Source organism: Poecilia reticulata, chromosome 10 (assembly GCF_904066995.2).
Source record: "Poecilia reticulata chromosome 10, P_reticulata-male-v2, whole genome shotgun sequence".
Classification (NCBI taxonomy): domain Eukaryota; kingdom Metazoa; phylum Chordata; class Actinopteri; order Cyprinodontiformes; family Poeciliidae; genus Poecilia; species Poecilia reticulata.
This window is the reverse complement of record NC_088839.1, coordinates 25647562-25666079: the sequence shown is the minus strand read 5'-3', so window position 1 is coordinate 25666079 and position 18518 is coordinate 25647562. Positions and strand designations below refer to the sequence as shown.

Here is an 18518-nt window from a genome sequence, read left to right as displayed (position 1 = left end):
TTCTATTATTTTGAATGATTACAGCTTACATCTTTAAAAAAATTCCAAATTGATCAGAAAGCTGTACTCTTCAAAGTTCAATTGAAAATAATAATTGTAATCCATAAAATGCTGTCTGTGTACTCTAAAGTATAATATCTATCCCATATTTAGTTGTGGATTTTTTATAATTGACTTACAGTGTGAATTAGATGTTGCATGTCAAGGTACACCTTCTACTGTTACACGTTTTCCTTCCACTCAACTTTCCGTTAATATTCTTGGATACAAGTTTTTGCTCTTTAGCAGAAAGCTTTTGTTGCTTTCCCTGCAGGTGAAGGTTTTCAGTAACTATTTGAAGGACATCTGTCAAGTCAGCAATTACAAATCTGTATTTATGATCCTTTTTCCACAATCTCCAATTATAAGATGTAACCTATAATCACTAAAGATAATGGAAGCAAATGCTTGAAATTCATCTATATTCTGTTAATAAATGACTTGAATTTAAAACGAAACAATGTACATTTTAAACTGACCCTTTGACATTTTTTCTCCTTGATCTAAATAATTTGTTTTTACCTCTATGCATTTTTTATTATTTGTACTTCGCCTTAAGCATAAAGCAGTAAAATAAAGACAATCTTTAGAGGCTTTTCTAATAATTACTAGACTTTTTTTCATCTAATTTTATCTGTGGGTGTTTGATTATTGTCTCTCAGGTGTTAGGCCGAGGAGTTCGTCTTGTAACCGGTTGCCAAGCAATGGCACGGCTGCTCAGGCCTGTAAGGGAGATGGCAAACAGCTTCAGGTGGAACAGACAGGTGCACACGATCCCCTCTTCTATCCTACCTATGCTTTTAGAACCAAAACCGGGTCACGTCGCATCACTCATCAGAGCGGTGACACGTTTTCAGCTCTGAAGCTGATTTAAACTCGAAACTGAGTGAGCTTTCTAAGTCTTGCTTGTGTGAAAGCCTTTCAGCTGTTGGGCTTATTTCTCCTAAAGTGTGTTTCCGAAGGAAAAAGTTAGCTCAAACAGTGGTAAAGCTTGTCTGTGTGTTTACCCATTATCTCTTAAACTAGGGCATCAGCAGCTGCCAGCGCTGACCCTGGTGACTTGCATAAGGCCAAACGAAACGCACATGACTCGCAGACTCTTTCCTGGGCCTTTTTGCTTGTTGACTCCCTCCGCGGTGTGTGGTTGGCTATAACTCCACTCTCATGTCTGTAGGACGCTCTGTGAAGAAGAGAAGTTCCTCCCTCACACGAGTAAGTGTGAGCAGAGCACAGACCCCTGCCAAGACCGAAAAGGGGACAACGGACGATCAAGGTGGCTAGCATGGAAAAGCAGCATGCTTTGCTCGGGTCGCCTCCTTTTTAACAACAAGCTTTCAGCTTCCTTTTCCTAAACTAAGCACTTCTGAGAGAAATGTTTGTATCAGTTGAGTGCTGTGGAGGTCATGGTTAGTTTTGGCCTGTCTTCTCCTTTTAACCACATCTTTTGCACTGAATGGTCAATTTCTCTTAAAGCAGATGCTATTCTTCACTATACTGTTGTTGTTTGTAATAAAACACTTAGGGCTGGACGATATGGCTGAAAAATGTATCACGATATAAGCATTTCATATCAGTTGTTGTTAATTTAGTTTTTTAGTTTTAAATATCTGAAATACTGACAAACTGGTGGTGTGACCTTTCCTATTTTCAGTCCACGCAGTTTTTTTATTTATTTATTTTAAGCAGTTATGAGGCCCAGTGGCAAAACCTTAAACTGCTGCTAGTCACTCAGAAGGTTGTTGCTAGGTAACCAAAGAATGATTGAGTGAGTTGCTAGGTAACCACAGAGTGAGAGAGTTGGCAGATAAAGCCTCCATCTCCCAGAATGCTGTGCGGTTCTGGATCAAAGTTCAGTGAATATTCTACATATTGACTATTGAATAGTCTATCATGTCTATTGCGATTATACATTATCGATTTATTGTCCAGCCCTAAGAATACTTAACATTTCTGCTTCCCTAACCCTACTCAGTGTTTGTCACTTGTTTAATTTTTTTAACCTTTTTTGTTACTAAGCATTCGTACAGGAACCGTTCTGTTGTGTGTTTTTTGTCTTGTTGTATCAAAGTGATGGTTGTCTTCTCCCTTCAAGATGGCGTCATTGCTGGATTTAACATGCCGTTGCCTCAGTGTGGTGTCTCTCAGTGCCATCCTTCCACAGAAGCACGAGAGCGCAGAAGTAACAACAGCAGCTTGTTGCAGGCTCCGTGTTGCTGTTAACCACAAGTGCTTTTTTTGTTTGTGCTTCAGTCACATTGTCCTGTTTGTGCCAGTGAAACTCGAATGATGTTATTGTCTTGTACAAATGTGTTTTCTGTGTGGTTAACTTAGCTAGTGATGAAGCAGAGCGTTACATCTGCAACCATAAATCGTCTTAAACACAGACTTTCTTATTTTCTTTGGCATGACCTTAACCGTGAACAAACTAAAAACTGAGATTTGAACCTGAATTACCAACCATCATTTATTGATCGGTCATCAACAGATGTCCTGTCAGAAAGGGTTTCCTGTTGAGAAGCTAGTTTTTAAAAAGCTTTCCTACCACTTGAGCTTTTGTTACCTTACAAAGGCAAACCTCAATTTTATGATTCATTTAGCCCCCTACCATTTTCTTCATTTGGGTGTTTTATTTTTGCCACATCTTCATTATCTGCAGTGGAGATGTGCAGCAGAAGTTGCATGGTCACATTCATTCACTCTATCACTTTGTCTTTGGTCTGTTTCTCTTATCACACAACCGTATTCTTCCTCGTTCTTTAGGATCAATTAACGGTTATTTTTTTCATCAGCATTCCTCCTCCTTCTTCTTCAAGGAACCGTTGATTCGGCCTCGCTGTCTAATTTACCTTCTGTTTTTACTCATGTTCAGTTTCAGATCATTTTTCTCTGTGCTCATTCATGGTGACCCAGACAGACAGTCCATGTATGATTACAGAGACTTAACCTTTGGTTCAGTATGATTCTCTGTTAAATCACCTGGTGACTTTTCTTTTTGCCTTCATCCTCCCCAACTCTCATCCACCCATTCCTTCCTCTGCTGTTTTTCGGTGATTTTTCGGCCGTGTAGCCCGCAAGCCACCGGCCAGTACAGTGGATGAAGGGGTCCTTAGTCGCCTGCTCACTCCCACCCAGGCCTCACTAGCTAGGAGCAAGAGCGCCGCCGTCCTGTCCGCTGAAGGATCAGATGCTACAGGTAACCTCCGCTTCGGAGACCCTGACTCAGAAGAAGGATGGCTAGATCAGCACCCCTCTCCTGCCTATTAGAGAAGCTTAAAGTCTCTTTGTACTTCTATTGGATCCTACTGAAATCTTACATTCTTTTAATTCCCTTTGGCTTCGCCATTAGTGGTAGAACTAGAGAAAGAAAAAACATAAATAAAGCCTCTTTTAGCAATTTGCTGTGTTTGCACACCAATTATTTTCAGTACATTGCACTCATGTGAGCGAAAGTATTAAGTAAATATTGACATGAACAGTGTTCCAGCTCACATGTGTGTTTGGTTCTGACACAATTGGCTGTTTGTTGAGCAGCATCCTTGGCCACAAACATTTCTTTCCATCTGACGAGCCTCATGCTCCATGAGATTTACCCTAAGCTGATTACCTATTGGTTCTTGTTACGTCTGAAAAGGTCTGCCGTGTTTTTATGCACGTGTTCCGGTAGTGAGGCGACATTTCAGGTGAATTAATTGATATTTTGACAAATTATGCTATTCTAAAGCTATATCCAGTGTATTGTGTCACTGTGGCTGATGGGAATACTATACGGATATCTCCTTGAATGTTTTAGAAATTATGAAACAAGCACTCACTTTAGGGCTGCCTGGACCTTCTAGTGTGTTGTGTTGTTTATTGACTGGCCATTACCAGCCCATTAACAGCTATAGATCCCGTGGAGCCCAGTAGAGCCGTCGTCCTCCGCAGGAGGGAGAGCTCGTGACAGGGTGTGTTACACAGTCACCACTGCTGCTCCGTGCGCCGTCACAGTGAATTACTGAGCACGTTCGGAGCAATATTGTGACAGGAGGAGTTCTCCAGGTCTCGGGATTATGACGGCTAATCCCCCAATCTGACACAGCAAGCTGGTGGAGAAAGCTATTTTCTCCTCCCAGCTGTAAACATGATTACTATAGTTCCTGATAGCCACTTCCATTCACAAGTAGGCAGGAACTAATTACTGGTTTAGAGGTTTTTAAAAGTTTGTTTCAGTACCACAACAGTTTTCCATAATAACCTTCCTACAGTTTAAAGGGCCCCTACTCTGTAAAATTCACATTTAGTATGTTTTTATACTTCCACTTTGGTCTTAGCTGCTTCTAAAAGCAGCACAAGCTTAAAAAAAACAAAAAACAAACTCCCAGCCATGTTTTTTGGCAGAAAGTTGATGTATTTTGGTGTCTGGAAAATGAGCCGTTTCCAAAACCTTCCAAATGTAACATCACAAATCAGCAGACACCGCTTGTTACCTAGCAACCCACGCTGAGCTCCAACACGTTTGGTCAGCTGGTAATACAGCTGTATGCTCTAGTAGTTATTAACAACATGTCCGTAAAATGGCTAGCAGCAGGATTGCTACCACAGCAAAGAGCCTGAATATTTAAATACTTAATATTAGTGGACATTTATTCTATATTTTATTAATGTATTCCTTAAAATCCAATTACAATAAATAGATATAGATGACAAAACTTTAAAGGTAGGTGTTATTTGAGCAGCACTAGGAATAATTAAAAACCTGTGGAGTGAGCTGCACCAGTCAGTTGTCAGACATCTCAATTGGCCAATTTTTCCCTGAATGGCTTAAATCAGATTTTTCAAACATTGAAAACCCTTTTTTCCCCAAAATTCATTAAATGCATCAAAGCTAAGACCTTCCAGTCTTCTGTATATGAACAGATCAACAACAGCATGTACTAAATATGCTCATATGTATGTGTAAGTATTTAATTTTCAGTAGGACTCAAAGCAAGCCTTGTTATAAGAAAATGTTCTTAAATTAGTAATAAAGAAATTGGTTAGTATCTCCCAGAAAAAGCCTCATTGTTGCATCCATACTTATGTTTTCTTTTCAAATATCAGTGTGATTTAGTTAAACAATGGTATTAACATTTAACGTTATCAACATGTGAAAATCCCAATTTTTAGGTATATTTTTAATTCAGTCATTCTTGCCTTTAACGGTGAGGGATTGTGATTACAAGGCGAAGTTAAAACTTAGACGTGTTTTTAAAGACAGTGTGTGTTTTCAGTGTTGTCGTATTGTTAGGTTTTGTGTTCTTTGTGTTATGACGTGCTTTCTGTTTAGATATTTACGTTGCGTGCCGAAGCTTTGGTGGATGCAGTGTGTGTTTGGGACTTTTCTCAGATTGTTCCTCCTCGCTCATCGTATCTCCCAAAATGTAGAAATCAACCTAGAGCCTGCCTAAGTGCTACATCTAACACATTGCTCTTTGTGTGCTTTTGTTCCCTCACATACCACTCTTCCCACATTTCTCTCCAACCATCATCTGCCTCTCCCCAAATCTCCCTCTCTTCTCCCATCAACTCTCTTCACTCTTTGCCCTTTTTTTTTTTTTTTTTTTGCTGCTTTGCTGCCCAACTCGGTCGCTTCTCACTCCTCCCTCCCATTGGTTGTGCTCCCCTGGCCCTGCGATGACTGTGTCCTTTACCAGAGTGTCACCTGTGTCCTCGTTCAGCCTCCCCCAGCCCCATGAACCCGGCGCGCGGCCCCTTGCGCAGCCGCAGCATCGACCGACAGAAGAGCGGCATGACTACGTCAAAATCAGCCAGCGAAGCCCTCGACACATCCGTGGTGAGAGATCTCTTCATTCTGCAGTAAAAAAATGCAGCTTATTACATCTTATTTATTGAATTAAGCTGCATCTGGGTCAGTAGGTTAGTCAGCATTACTTGGTTGTCGGGTTTGATCTGAACTGTATTCAAATTACTGAGTGACTCATTGAGGAAGGAGTCTGAATAACCATCAGAATGCATTTAGAGGCTGAATGCTGTTGGAAATGTTAGCAAAATTTTAATATCTTTACAGTTTTATTTATTTACCAGCAACAGGTAGGCCTGGCACAATAAATTAATTAATTGCTTGTTAGATTAGAAGGAGCTCAATCATTTTTATTTGCATAATTTCTCATTTTTCCTCTTTCTACTAAAACTGAATGGCAAAAGTTTTCAGTTTGGTGCTTTTGTCTCAATGCGCCTTTTCTATTAAGGACAGTTTTGTTTACAAAGGCTTTATAATTAATTTTTTTGTTTATTTATTTTGGATATTTAAAATGTGTTCCAGTTCCTGTATTAAATGTTCATTATTAATATTTAAGAATGTGTTACCTTGTTTGAAGAATTACTTCAAAAATGATTGTAAACAATATTATCGTTTATCGCAATAACTTCTGGTGGGATGATTTATTGTGACATCTTCTGCTGGAGTTAACGTTTTAAACGATTCTTTCTAGTTCACAAACTTGATAGTTTTCTAGTTGTAACCTTAGTAACCAGGGAGAAAATTTTATGCTTTTAGTTTTTCTCCCAAGCATTTTAAAATAACGATACAAAATTCATGTTCTAACAATAAAATGGCTTTAAACTGGTGGGAAAATGGCCTGACATGGTCTGATTTATATTCACATATTTACATTTGCCTGTCAAAGTATTATGCTAACTGTAGGAAAATGCTGCCCCTCCTGTGCTGTGAACATGCCTGGTCACCTGTTTGCTGCATTTGTTTATCTGTTTGCTGCATTTTGTGTGCAGGAGTAGGAATTATTTCCTACTCCTGCACACAAAGTCCACCTCTCTGTTCTAGCTTGGTGGCCTTGGTGCCTGGCTCTGCAGCGTAATCTGCCGTTCTCGTCGTCCTCTGTGGTGGAGAAGGATTTCATTGTTGTTGTATGAAACAAAGGGATCCACAGTGGCCCGATTATGGCTCGGGTCAAGCCATGCAAAGCAGACCGACCCCTCCCTGGCCACGGAGACTAATTTAGAAAGCAGTTGACTTTTTTTTTTTTTTTTTACTTGATTGTTTTCTGTCCTTCTGCTCCACTCATATTAGTAAGATATGATCTAAATTAAAGTATGACAGCACTGAAACTCTTCTCTGTGTGATTAGAAAGGAAAATCAGGCCTTTGAAAAATTGCGACCTACAATTTGGCCTGACACAATAAGCAATAGATCAATTACATTGTTACAACCCCACCCTAAAATCCCTAAAGTAAATTGTGGCACTGGGCTTTAACATAAAAAGTAATCCGAACAGTTGATGAGTAACAAAAATATTATTTATTTTACAATTCTGCTAAAACAAGTACAGGAGAAAAAAAAACACAGGGGAGCTTTAAGCTTCAGGGTCTCCAAGGTCAAAAATAATAAAACACCCCCTTATAACTGTAAAATAAAACAACCACTTTCTAAAGAAGAACTAAAAGAAAATACAAAACCTAAACTCCTTTACTAACCAAAAAACAGGAGAAAACAGTTCACAACAAAAATGGCAGAGAACCCCTACCAGCTTCCACCTCTGAACAAAACCACGTCTTGGACAATTGTTCACACAGATGCACACAGCAAGCTCAGTTCACTTCACACACACACACACACACACACACACACACACAGTCAGCTCTCAACAGGATCACAAGTCAAACAGAAGGGGATCTGGCATCTCCAGCTTGCTGCTTCTTATAGGGTGGCTGACGAGCCCCAATACACTTCACCTGCAGCAATCGGGTAGAACTGAAACGGAAAACAGAGCTCTCTCAGAAAGAGAGCCCCTAGAGGTCAGTGACCGTAACATACATAATAAATTAAAACAAACTCAGTAATTTCCATCTGCTTGATATCTTTTGTTTTTTCTTTTCTCTCTCTTTCTACCAAAACTGGATGAGAAAAGTCTTTCATTTTATTTGTTTCTGATGTTTTCCTAATTAATTTTGGATATTTAAAATGTCTTCCACTTCCAGTGTTAAATGTTTACAATTTAAAGTTTATTGATCTTTGCATTATTATGCCATTACCACTATATTACTCAAAACAACAATATTATTGTTTATTGCAATAACTTTTGGAACAATTTATTGTCCAGCAAAATTTGCTATCATAACAGATGTACTTACAATTTCCTTAAACTGTTAAAATGACAAACTAAAATACTTTAAAGATTGAAAAATATATTTAGTTAAACAACTTTTGTCTTGATATACAGGGCTGCACCAGTTAATCGCCATGAGTTGATTATTGAGTCGGTTAATCATTAGCTGGAGTACACAGACTCAAAAATGAGGAAATTTTGCAGAAAAAATATAAACACTTTGCATTTAATATTTAAAGAAACGATTGCAAAAATCGTTTTTTATTTCAAGTGACGGCTTTTTTATTTTATATCGAAGTCAAGTCGAGCAGGCAGAGCTGAGCTTTTCACATGTTGATGTTAGTATTTTCTGCTTTAGCATCACTAAAGGAATGCTGTGTTACTGCACTGTCAAAAGGGAATTGAATTGTTTTATTTTTGTGTTGTATCTCTAATAATATAAAAAAAGGCTTTAATGTACCATTTTTTTATCCCATGAATTATCAGAACAATTGACTTGAAACTACTTTGTTGCATGTGCACCTAAATACCGAAAACACTAATCCGGTGGTGAAAATGTGCTTTGTTTCAAATCTAAGGGCTCAAAAGGAACTGATTCACTGGGTGAGAAACCACACAGGCTTCTAGGATGTCATTTCATTAACTTTTAATGTGCAAGTGCTTTATTTAGAGCTGTAAACATAACAGACTGGCAGCAAGGTCACCCATGTGGCTCCAGAGGAGACAAAGACACTCTACACTTCAAGCCATTGGCTCCAAATGATTAATCGCACCCATGTTCTCATGAGAACCTGCTTTAGGTCTTCACATGAAAACAAACTCCTGCAGATATTCAGATCAGCACAGACTTTTTGAAATGTCAAATAAGACGAGGGATTTGTTGCTCAATTGATTTAAAATGAAGGTTTCTTCAGATATTTTCTTTTAACTCATTCAAATTTGTCCTTTTTTTTCCCTACAGAAAGACAAACAATTAGCATCACCCAGGGGTCAACGTCCCGCCTCACCGTCCACCTCCATGGGACGCCATCGCTCACCATCTCCAGCACCTAGTCCAACTCCAAAGAGAACCCCGTCCCCGTCGGCGTCCAAGTAAGACTTTACACAACGCCCACTCACTTCTTTTGATTTGACTCATTAAAATGTAACCTTTTTCTCGTACAGGCAAAGTCCCAAGACGCGCCCTCCGTCACCGTCTGCGATGAAGCAGCGACCCCCGTCTCCTCAGCCAGCATCAGCCAAACCCCCACCCATCCAGAAACCGTCTCTCACTCCAACTGGACCGCCAACGCTGCGGAAGAGGGACTCCAAGTCCAAGGACCTGGGTCCTGTTCAGCCTGTGGCTCCCCAGGCCGCTGAGGCCAGCAAGACCAAAGACAAAGACGGTGAGCTGCGAAACGTTCAGTTTGCTTACAGATTAGGACTGAAACTAAAGATTATTAGTATTCCGTTATTCTGTCAGAAAAAAAAATCACCATATTCTAAGATTTTTTTATTTAACCGTTTAAGCTTATTTAATACAATATGACAAAAACATTAAAAGATGCAAATAAACAATTGGATTAATTTTTAAAAACATTTTATTGCCTGAAATGCAGTAACGTAGCATTCCTTTAGTCTGTCCTTTATTATTTGTAAGGATCCATCTGCAGCTAAAACATTCAGTTCTGGTCAAAATGAAGACCACTGCACTGATCCTCCTGGTTTTTCCACCAAATATTGATTCCTGAACTCTTCCTGAGTTGAAATAAGTTGTTTCTACGTAAATATGAACCTGTTTTCTTTGCATTATTTCAGGTCTGAAAGCTCTGCGTTTTTGTTTTTTTTTTTTGACCATTTCTCATTTTCTGCAAATAAATTCTACAGTTTTGCTTGGAGTCCCAAAGACATGTTGTCAGTAGTTCATAGAATAAAAGAATCATCTTCATTTTACTCAAACATAGACCTATAGAGAGTAAAATCAGAAAAACTGATCATTTTAAATGATTTTTTTCAGAGCTGTACTTCTAACATCAACATGTACAGATCAGAACAGAGTTTTTATCTTGCATGGAAAATGTGGTTTAATCGCTGCTCTGAATATGTTGTTGTTTCAGCAAGTGGCATATTTTAGTCAGTTAACTACTAATTAATAAATTAGTTGATTATTTCAGCACTACAGAAGTCCACAATAAATGTCCAGGGGTCCAGTTCATAGCCGATATATTATCCAATATATTCAACTCCAACCAGTTCAATCATTTTAGTTCAATCCCACCATGAAGTCCAACTAAGATTCAGTTATAACTCAAATTGTAACACTTTTAAAGGCTGTTAATAAAAAGTTCTCACAGTAAACCCAGCAGATCGCGTTTACTGTTAATTATAACATTAATTCCAAAACAGTGTAAATTATAATAAAATGCAACATAACTTCATTAGTCAGCTGACAGGTTCTCTAATTGCACAGACTGATTAATAGTGAAGCAACCAGGATGTTTGCTCTGGTGCATCCAGAAATGTTGACAATGTTGTTTTCCCATCTTAAAATTTCACAGCAGCTCTTCGTTATGTTATGTTTACTTTCAGACTTTTTGTTCTCTAGTTTGATGCTGTGGCAGGTTTGTTCTAATCGTTTTCTTCCAAATGACCAAGTTTCCTTTAATCTTTGCAAGTAAAATATCTTGCTAATCCTGTGCTATTGTTCATGTACTTGTTCAGTTTACACCAAATTAATGGTCTGAACAGTAGCAGAACAAAATGCACGGTTCTCCTCTGCATTTATTAAATTGAGCAAAGTTTTAGCAGGGTGTGAAATCTTTCTTGTTTGTTGCACGTTGACGTGGCAGCAGCTTTTCCCAGCATTAAGTCCCTTTGGAGCAGGAGACTCATTATGTTCCAGCTGGAGTTACTTCCTGTTTCTGTTCTGCTTGGTGTTGCTTCTGCCACCCTCTGGACAGAATGGGGTACTGCAGGATGAATTGGCAGATTAAAATTATTTGGTGCTAGTACCTGAACACAAAGCTCTTTATGGGTAAAAATTATATTTTTGTATGCAGCAGTTTATAAAATGAAAAATCACTTTATACACTGATTCGCTGGGTGAATCGGTGTATACTGCCACTTTATAATGCCACTTCAAATCAGTCGTCATCCATGTACACTCTATATTATAATTGCTAAGAAATTATCTTCCTTGCAAAAGTATTCATACCTTCTGAAAGGTCAACATTAAAACTGCAAGTTGCAGTTATTGAACTGAGATTTTAGCTCAGATCAGCAGAAAGTTTTGAATATTTAAGTGGAAAGGAAAATTACAAACACATTTTCTACAAAGTAAAATTCAGAGCAGTGCATTTGTTTTCCTTTCTAGAAATCCTCCATCCAGTCTCAGTCAGATTGGATGGAGCGCATCTGTGAACATAAGTTTTAAAGTCCCGTGCAAAGCTTCGAACTGGATTTAATCTGGTCTTTGACTAGGCCATTCTAAGATGAATGTGTGTTAATCTAAACCATAGCAGGTAATCTGCTGCACCTTGTATCATTTATTTTATTTATTTGTCCTGATTTAGTTCCATCTCCTGATGAAAACAATCCCCACAACATAATGCTGCCAACACTGAATTTTAACGTTCAGTTGAAAAGGTCAACTTCAGTCTTATCCAACTTCTGATCAGCAGCAGGCTTTTAGTTCAGTGTCACAGATGATAATCTGGAGAGATTTTTCTATCGACTGAGTTTCCTCCATGATGTAGTGCACCAAGTAGTCAGGGTTGTGAATTATAATCTGTCTAAATGACCTTCGGATTTGTCTATCATTTAAAAAAACTGGAAAATAAAAAGGGTCCATTAATGTATAAGGCCATCTTTAGCCATCAGTGAGGCTCTTCTCTGATATCTGTCTTTTGGAAAAAAGTTGTCATAATGACAAGTGATTATAAACCTACTGACATTTTTCTCGTCAGACTCGAAGCCAAGCGGCACAAACTCTGCTGCCGAGGCGGCGAAGATCCTGGCGGAAAACCGAAGGCTGATGAGGGAGCAGAAGGAGCGAGAGGAGCAGCTGAGGATACAGAAGGAGGAAGAGGAGAGGTGAGATTGCCGCTGCAGTGAAGCTATACATCATTACTGAGTGTAATCTGTTTAGATGTATTAATATGTTCTCAACTAAAAACTTCTGTTTGCGTCTCCAGGCAGAGAAAAGAGGAAGAGGAGCGTTTAGCCGAAGAGGCTCGACTGAAACGCCTGGAGGAGGAGAAGCGGTTGGCCGAAGAGAGGAAAGTAAAAGAAGAAGAAGAAGCCCGTCTAGCAGAGGAAGAAAGAAAAAGACTGGAAGAAGAAGAAGCGGTGAGGCAGGCGAAGCTCCAGAAGGAACGAGAGGAGGCCGAGGCCAAAGCCCTGGAGGAGGCCGAGCGAGTCCGGCAGGAGCGAGACCGCATCATGCAGCAGAACCAGCAGGAGCGAATGGAGAGGAAGAAGGTAGGAGAGAGGAGGGAGGTAGGAGAGGAACGAGAGGAAGAAGGTAGGAGAGAGAGAGGAGGGAGGAAGCAGAGAGGGGGAAGGCAGGAGGGAGGAGGAATGGAAGCGGAGAGGAGGGAGGAAGGAGAGAGGAGGGAGGAAGCAGAGAGGGGGGAGGCAGGAGAGAGGAGGGAGGAAGGAGAGAGGGGGAAGGCAGGAGGGAGGAAGAGGGTAGGAGAGAGGGGGAGGAGGAAAGGAGGAAGGAAGGAGAGAGGGGGAAGGCAGGAGAGAGGAGGGAGGAAGGAGAGGGGGAAGGCAGGAGAGAGGAGGGAGGAAGGAGAGGGGGGAGGGAGGAGAGAGGAGGGAGGAAGGAGAGGGGGGAAGGTAGGAGAGAGGAGGGAGGAAGCAGAGAGGGGGAAGGCAGGAGGGAGGAAGAGGGTAGGAGAGAGGGGGAGGAGGAAAGGAGGAAGGAAGGAGCAGGAGAGAGGAGGGAGGAAGGAGAGGGGGGAAGGCAGGAGAGAGGAGGGAGGGGGGGGAGGGGGGGAGGGAGGAGGGAGGAAGGAGAGGGGGGAAGGTAGGAGAGAGGAGGGAGGAAGCAGAGAGGGGGAAGGCAGGAGGGAGGAAGAGGGTAGGAGAGAGGGGAGGAGGAAAGGAGGAAGGAAGGAGAGAGGGGGAAGGCAGGAGAGAGGAGGGAGGAAGGAGAGGGGGAAGGCAGGAGGGGGGAAGGGGAGGGGGGAAGGCAGGAGAGAGGAGGGAGGAAGCAGAGAGGGGGAAGGCAGGAGGGAGGAAGAGGGTAGGAGAGAGGGGGAGGAGGAAAGGAGGAAGGAAGGAGAGAGGGGGAAGGCAGGAGAGAGGAGGGAGGAAGGAGAGAGGAGGAATGGAAGCAGAGAGGAGGAATGAAGGAGAGAGGAGGAGAGGAAGCAGAGAGGAGGAATGGAAGGAGATCACTTTGGGTTTTAACCTGAGTTTGTTCACAGTCTGGAAAATTACAGAATCTGATTTCAGTGATTTCCAGGTCTGGATGAGAACTGAGGTTAAAGAGTGAAAAATGGTCATTTCTGTTTCTAGATCTTTGTTTGTTTGTCCAAGTTTTTATTTATTTTGTTTGTTCATCCTAGTTTTACATTTGTGTGTAAAACTTGTAAACCTGTTTCTTTTCTCTTTCTCCTTGTTTTCTTTCTTCTTTTATGGTTTCTTTTCTATTTCCTTTTGTCCTTTATTTCTTTCTTTCCTGTTTTCTTGTTTTTTCTTTCCTTCATCTTTTTTCCTTTCTTGCTTTTTTCTTTTTTTTCTTTCCTGTTTTGTTTCATCTGTTCTTTCTTTATTTCTGTCCTTACATTCATCCTTGTATTTGTCCTTTATTTCTTTTTGTCCTTGTTTTTTGTCCTGGTTCTGTCTTTTCTCGTCCTTCGTCACTTTCTGCTTTTCTTTTTTCCCTCATCTCTCAATTTCCTTGCGTTGCTCCTTCTTTAGGTCTTCCTCTCTTTGCTTCATTTATTTTTCTTTCTTGTATTTTTTATTCCTTTCTGTTTTTTTTCTCCATCCATCCTCTCATTCAATCAGCTTCAATACTTTTATATTTTAAAATATACATCAAAAACAGTTTAAGTACTGAGAAATCTGGAAAAGTCTGAAATTTCCCACCTTGTCTATTGAAAACATTGGTGGGTAAAAATTGTTTTTTAGTGATTTTTGTCTTTTATTTTCAGAGAATTGATGAAATAATGAGGAGAACTAGAAAAGGGGACCAAACCGACTTAAAGGTGAACTTTCAATCGGTTCACACTGTGACTTCCTTAACATGTTTGATCAGCTGCTGATCAGTGTTGAATGACGTCTCGGTTATTTCTGATTCAGAGAGACGACGATAAATATTCACAGGAGAATGGAGACGAAGGCCTGGATGAGATGAAAGGCGAAACCAAAGGCAAGTCTGCCTCCATTTTCACAACTAAACATATTTTTATATTTAACTGAGTGAAAGTGAGTCGTGTATCGAACCATTCATTCCTCAAACAGACGACATTTCTGTGGATGACGACCAGGACATTCTGTCCGCTGGCGACGGAGGGGTTAAACAAGATGGCGGCTTGAACGGAAATCCAGAGACTGAAGACAAGGAGAACAGCAACGGCCCGACCGCTGACGACACGCAGGCAGGAAGGTGGGAAATAAAATGATTTCTCCTCGTTTCAGTTTCTGCAGATTAATGTGTAAAACAGGAAATGTTCACGTTGATCCTCTGACATCAAATTCAGCCGAGGTTTGTAAAAAATATGCTGAAATAATAGATATTTTATACAGTTATGGCTTTCAACTTCTTTTAAATCTATATTCTCCATTTCGCGATTAATCGATTACTAAATTAGTTGACAGTTATTTTAATAATCGATTCATCACAGTTCATCTGATTCTCTCAGCCTTCATTCCTGCTGATGAAAAATTTATGGAAATCATGGAAGTTACTTTAAGTTTCATCCAGATCTATAGATTTGTTTTAAGTCCATCAGTCTGGGAATCTGTTTTTGTGGGTTTGCCAAACATCCGCAGAAATTTCAACAAGTTTATGTAACTGAATATTAATTATTTAAACAATGCATTAACAGCCTGGCGGGCCACCAGGCTGAGCATTGTTTTTATTATTAGCAGTGATAACTGGGTTAAAGACTCTTAAACTGTTGGAAGGGCAGTTTAAGCACATTCAGTGTGAACTCAGTGTGAAACGGAGGCCAGGTGTCTTTTTTTAATTCACCAGAACTTTGTAACCACTTCCTGTTTTTAACGCTCCACACGAGGTGACAAGTCAAAAAACTTTAGTTGCATGCTTTTTTTATGTTTGTCTTTTGTAAGACTTTACTTCTGGTGTTTAGGTGTTGATGTCTTAGAATAACTCATAATTACACTGAACACCAAATCTTACCAAATAATTTTGGTCTGGTCTCTAGTGCACGTATTTCAGGACAGTTGAAATAAGACGAAGCTAATTTACAAGTAACCAGAGCTTGTTTTCAGTCAGTAATACCTTAATATTGATGAAAACGTTCTTGATTATTTCACCTGTAACAGGGGAAAAAACATAAAAATGTTAAGTGATAAAATAAATATTAAGGAATCATTGACTGAAAAGAAGCTCCTACTTCTTGCTGACGAGTTACTTATAAATTTGATTTATCTTATTTCAAGCCTACTAGGATATTTTCTTTAGAAACTAGACCAAGAATACTTGGTCTAGTAAAACATGTAGCAGCTTTTATTTTCAGATTTCTGACCTGGCGCCCGTAGCAACGGGTTCAGCAGGTTTTCTGGGGAAACCGTGTTGAATACGGGTCAGAAGTGAACTTAGAGCTGGATAGTTTGGAAAGGTTTGCAGGAGTCCCGTTAACGTCCTTCTCCGACTCCAGTCCGGTTCCTCCGAGCCGCCTCGTCGAGGGCTCAGAGTTCCTGAACGAGGAGGACTCCACCAAAGACGGCTTGGTGTCCAGCCTCAACGGGAAGTCCAACCAGTGGAGCTTCGAGGAGCTCATCGACACCAACGTCCACTCCAAGGCCCGGCCTCTCATCGAGTCCGAGGACCGCAACCAGGTTTTGATCCACTGCGACGGGGGCTCCGATGGGACCAGGGTGGCCTTTGAGGAGAAGGGAACCCCCATCAGCACCCTGCACTCCTCCAGTCAGCCCATAGAAGCCATGTCAGGTGAGGCCTCACGTCTCCGCCCAGTTACCAACGCTGACTCGGCGTATTCTCCCCGCAGGCTGAAACTCTTCTTCTCCCGTTTCATCCCTGCAGAAATGTGATGCTGCGGTCGTCGCGGAGAAACCTCTTCGTGTTGCACTCCAGACTTCCCTGAAAGAATCTTCCAGCCGTTCCAAACAGTTCCCACCTCTTCCTGCGGGAGGCGCACAAGACGAGACGGAAAGACCAGCCCAAGTGCTGCAGTTGCACCCCACGCTGCAACGAGGAAACCGATTGAATTAAAATATTATAAAACGCCACGCTTCAGGGAAATGTTTCATGCTCCTCGTCTTTCCTCTTCCTCTTTAGTTTCAATTCAATTTTGTGTCAAAAACTTTTATAATTTCTTTTTGTTAGGGGTGCGTTCTTATAATTTATTAAAAAAAATTTTGCTTTATTGTAATTATTATGTTTAGTCTTTTTTTCTTTCTTGTATGAGAATATTCCATGACACGTGAAAGTCAGTCAGGCCGTGTGAATTATATGATAAATATCTACAGAAATGTTAATAATCATTGTTATTCCTGCCTGGGTTCGGGTGGAAAGCTTCGTTCTGCATGTGGTTCCTCTAAATTTACTTGACCGGCTGCTTTTTGCAGCACCCAGCTACGTGTATGGCCTTACCCTTTATTTTTATTTCCAAGCTTTGGATTTTTTTCTCTCCAAGTGCTAAAATGCATAATTATTATGAAGCTCATGCACTCTCATCTCAGCGACGTGACTCGTTCACAAACACGGGATACATCTGGGTTTGTTCTTTCTTTTTTCTCACAGTCGTTCTCTCTTTTCCAGCCACTAGGGGGCGTCATAACCACAGAGGTGAAATATTTTGAGTGTTTCTGTGGGTAGAACTAATGTTTACTAACGTCACTGTAACATCACTGATTTTAGTCTCCTGTCTTTATCTTTGCATCCAGCTGCAACGAAGCTTGTTAAAGGGATAGTTTGGATTTTTTGAAGTTATGTGACTGCATCTGTAATTTTTTTAATTTTTTTTTTATGTGGAGCGAATTACTGATAAAAACGAAACATAAAAAAATCCAAGGTATCTCTTCTTCCTCAGTTTCACCTTCTCTCACCTGCTGCTACATCTGGTAAAACGCATTTCAGCTCCTTTGGTAGAGTAGAAAATGGCGGATTGTTTATATGTAAGTGTTATTATGTTCTGTATATAATCAGTATTAGGCGAGAAAAGCCATGTTTAGGAAGGAGGCGGCTCAGGTTGTGGTTTATTGGGGTTTTCTTATTGGTTACTGTTATAGCTTGAGTGGTGCGCTGTGATTGGTTTAGCTCTGCTTGGCTCGTTTATGTTGGAAAATCCTCTAACAAAAGCAACTTTATGATGTCCTTAAATCCACTGTGCAGTTTTAATGTTGTTCTCAGTTTCAGATCCATCTAAAACATCTTTGGGCCATTTTGGCAACTTATTTGACCTCTGACCTGAGTTGTTTTATATACAGATGTGGCACATCAGCTCAGGTTTCAGCTCTCACTGTAGTAAAGAGGAGCATTTTCACCAAACTAAATAATGTGGGTCAGACTTGATTTTTCCATGTTTTCCTTCCTTTTTTCCATGAACTGCGTAGAAACGTTAATATTCCCTTTGCTTGAATAATCCAGACTGGAGGTTTGGGGACCTTGATGTTTGCCTTGTTCTCTTTGTGCATGAAAACATTCTGGGTTTAAATTATTTGAGCTTTGATTAATGAGCCCAGTGAATGTTACAGAGCCGTCCTTCATTACTTGCTCACCAAATCTCTAAGAGCCGCTCGCTTCCAGCTTTCATTTCATGAAGTCTTTGGGAAAACGCTCCGCCCTATCAGATGACTTGTTACTGGGACGCTGCGACGTTTTGACATTTCCATCAAAGACAGATCCCGTTTTTTTTTTTTGTTGTTTTTTTGTTCAGGTTCTGCTGCATCTCTAAATACTAAAAGCTCTCTGTCTTCAATATAATGTTTGATAGAATAGAAAGGTGCCTTAGTTTGAGATGTACCGTTTTTATCTCACAGTTGACGGTGTCTTTACCTCGGCCTCGACAATCAGTCCACCCACCCAGGGCGACTCTGTGAATATAAATATTTCTCTGGAGGATTTGCTATCAAGCCCTTGTTTGCGAATAAAATCTGTACTGTAAATATATCTAAAGAGAACAGATATGATACAGACTGTTAAAACAATAAAGTCTAAATGAAAATATTTCCGTT

At 40.4% G+C, this 18518-nt stretch overlaps 1 protein-coding gene across 16 annotated transcripts in view; it reads left to right on the top strand.

Moving 5' to 3' along the window:
* Positions 1-18510, top strand: part of map7d3 (MAP7 domain containing 3) — a 34991-nt gene extending 16481 nt beyond the window's left edge. For 3 of the 16 annotated variants that reach the window (XM_008420692.3, XM_008420695.3, XM_017307075.2), the window contains 13 exons: positions 702-803; positions 1214-1312; positions 3107-3232; positions 5712-5851; positions 9103-9233; positions 9306-9526; positions 12086-12212; positions 12314-12599; positions 14288-14341; positions 14436-14505; positions 14598-14742; positions 15980-16272; positions 16366-18510. In XM_008420692.3, the coding sequence (XP_008418914.1) occupies positions 702-803; positions 1214-1312; positions 3107-3232; positions 5712-5851; positions 9103-9233; positions 9306-9526; positions 12086-12212; positions 12314-12599; positions 14288-14341; positions 14436-14505; positions 14598-14742; positions 15980-16272; positions 16366-16373 (1802 nt within the window). In that variant the 3' untranslated portion in view covers positions 16374-18510. The remainder of the gene's footprint in view (positions 1-701; positions 804-1213; positions 1313-3106; positions 3233-5711; positions 5852-9102; positions 9234-9305; positions 9527-12085; positions 12213-12313; positions 12600-14287; positions 14342-14435; positions 14506-14597; positions 14743-15979; positions 16273-16365) is intronic. The other 13 variants (XM_008420705.3, XM_008420701.3, XM_008420699.3 and 10 more) reach the window with 8 other exon arrangements.
* Positions 18511-18518: the final 8 nt, after the last annotated feature.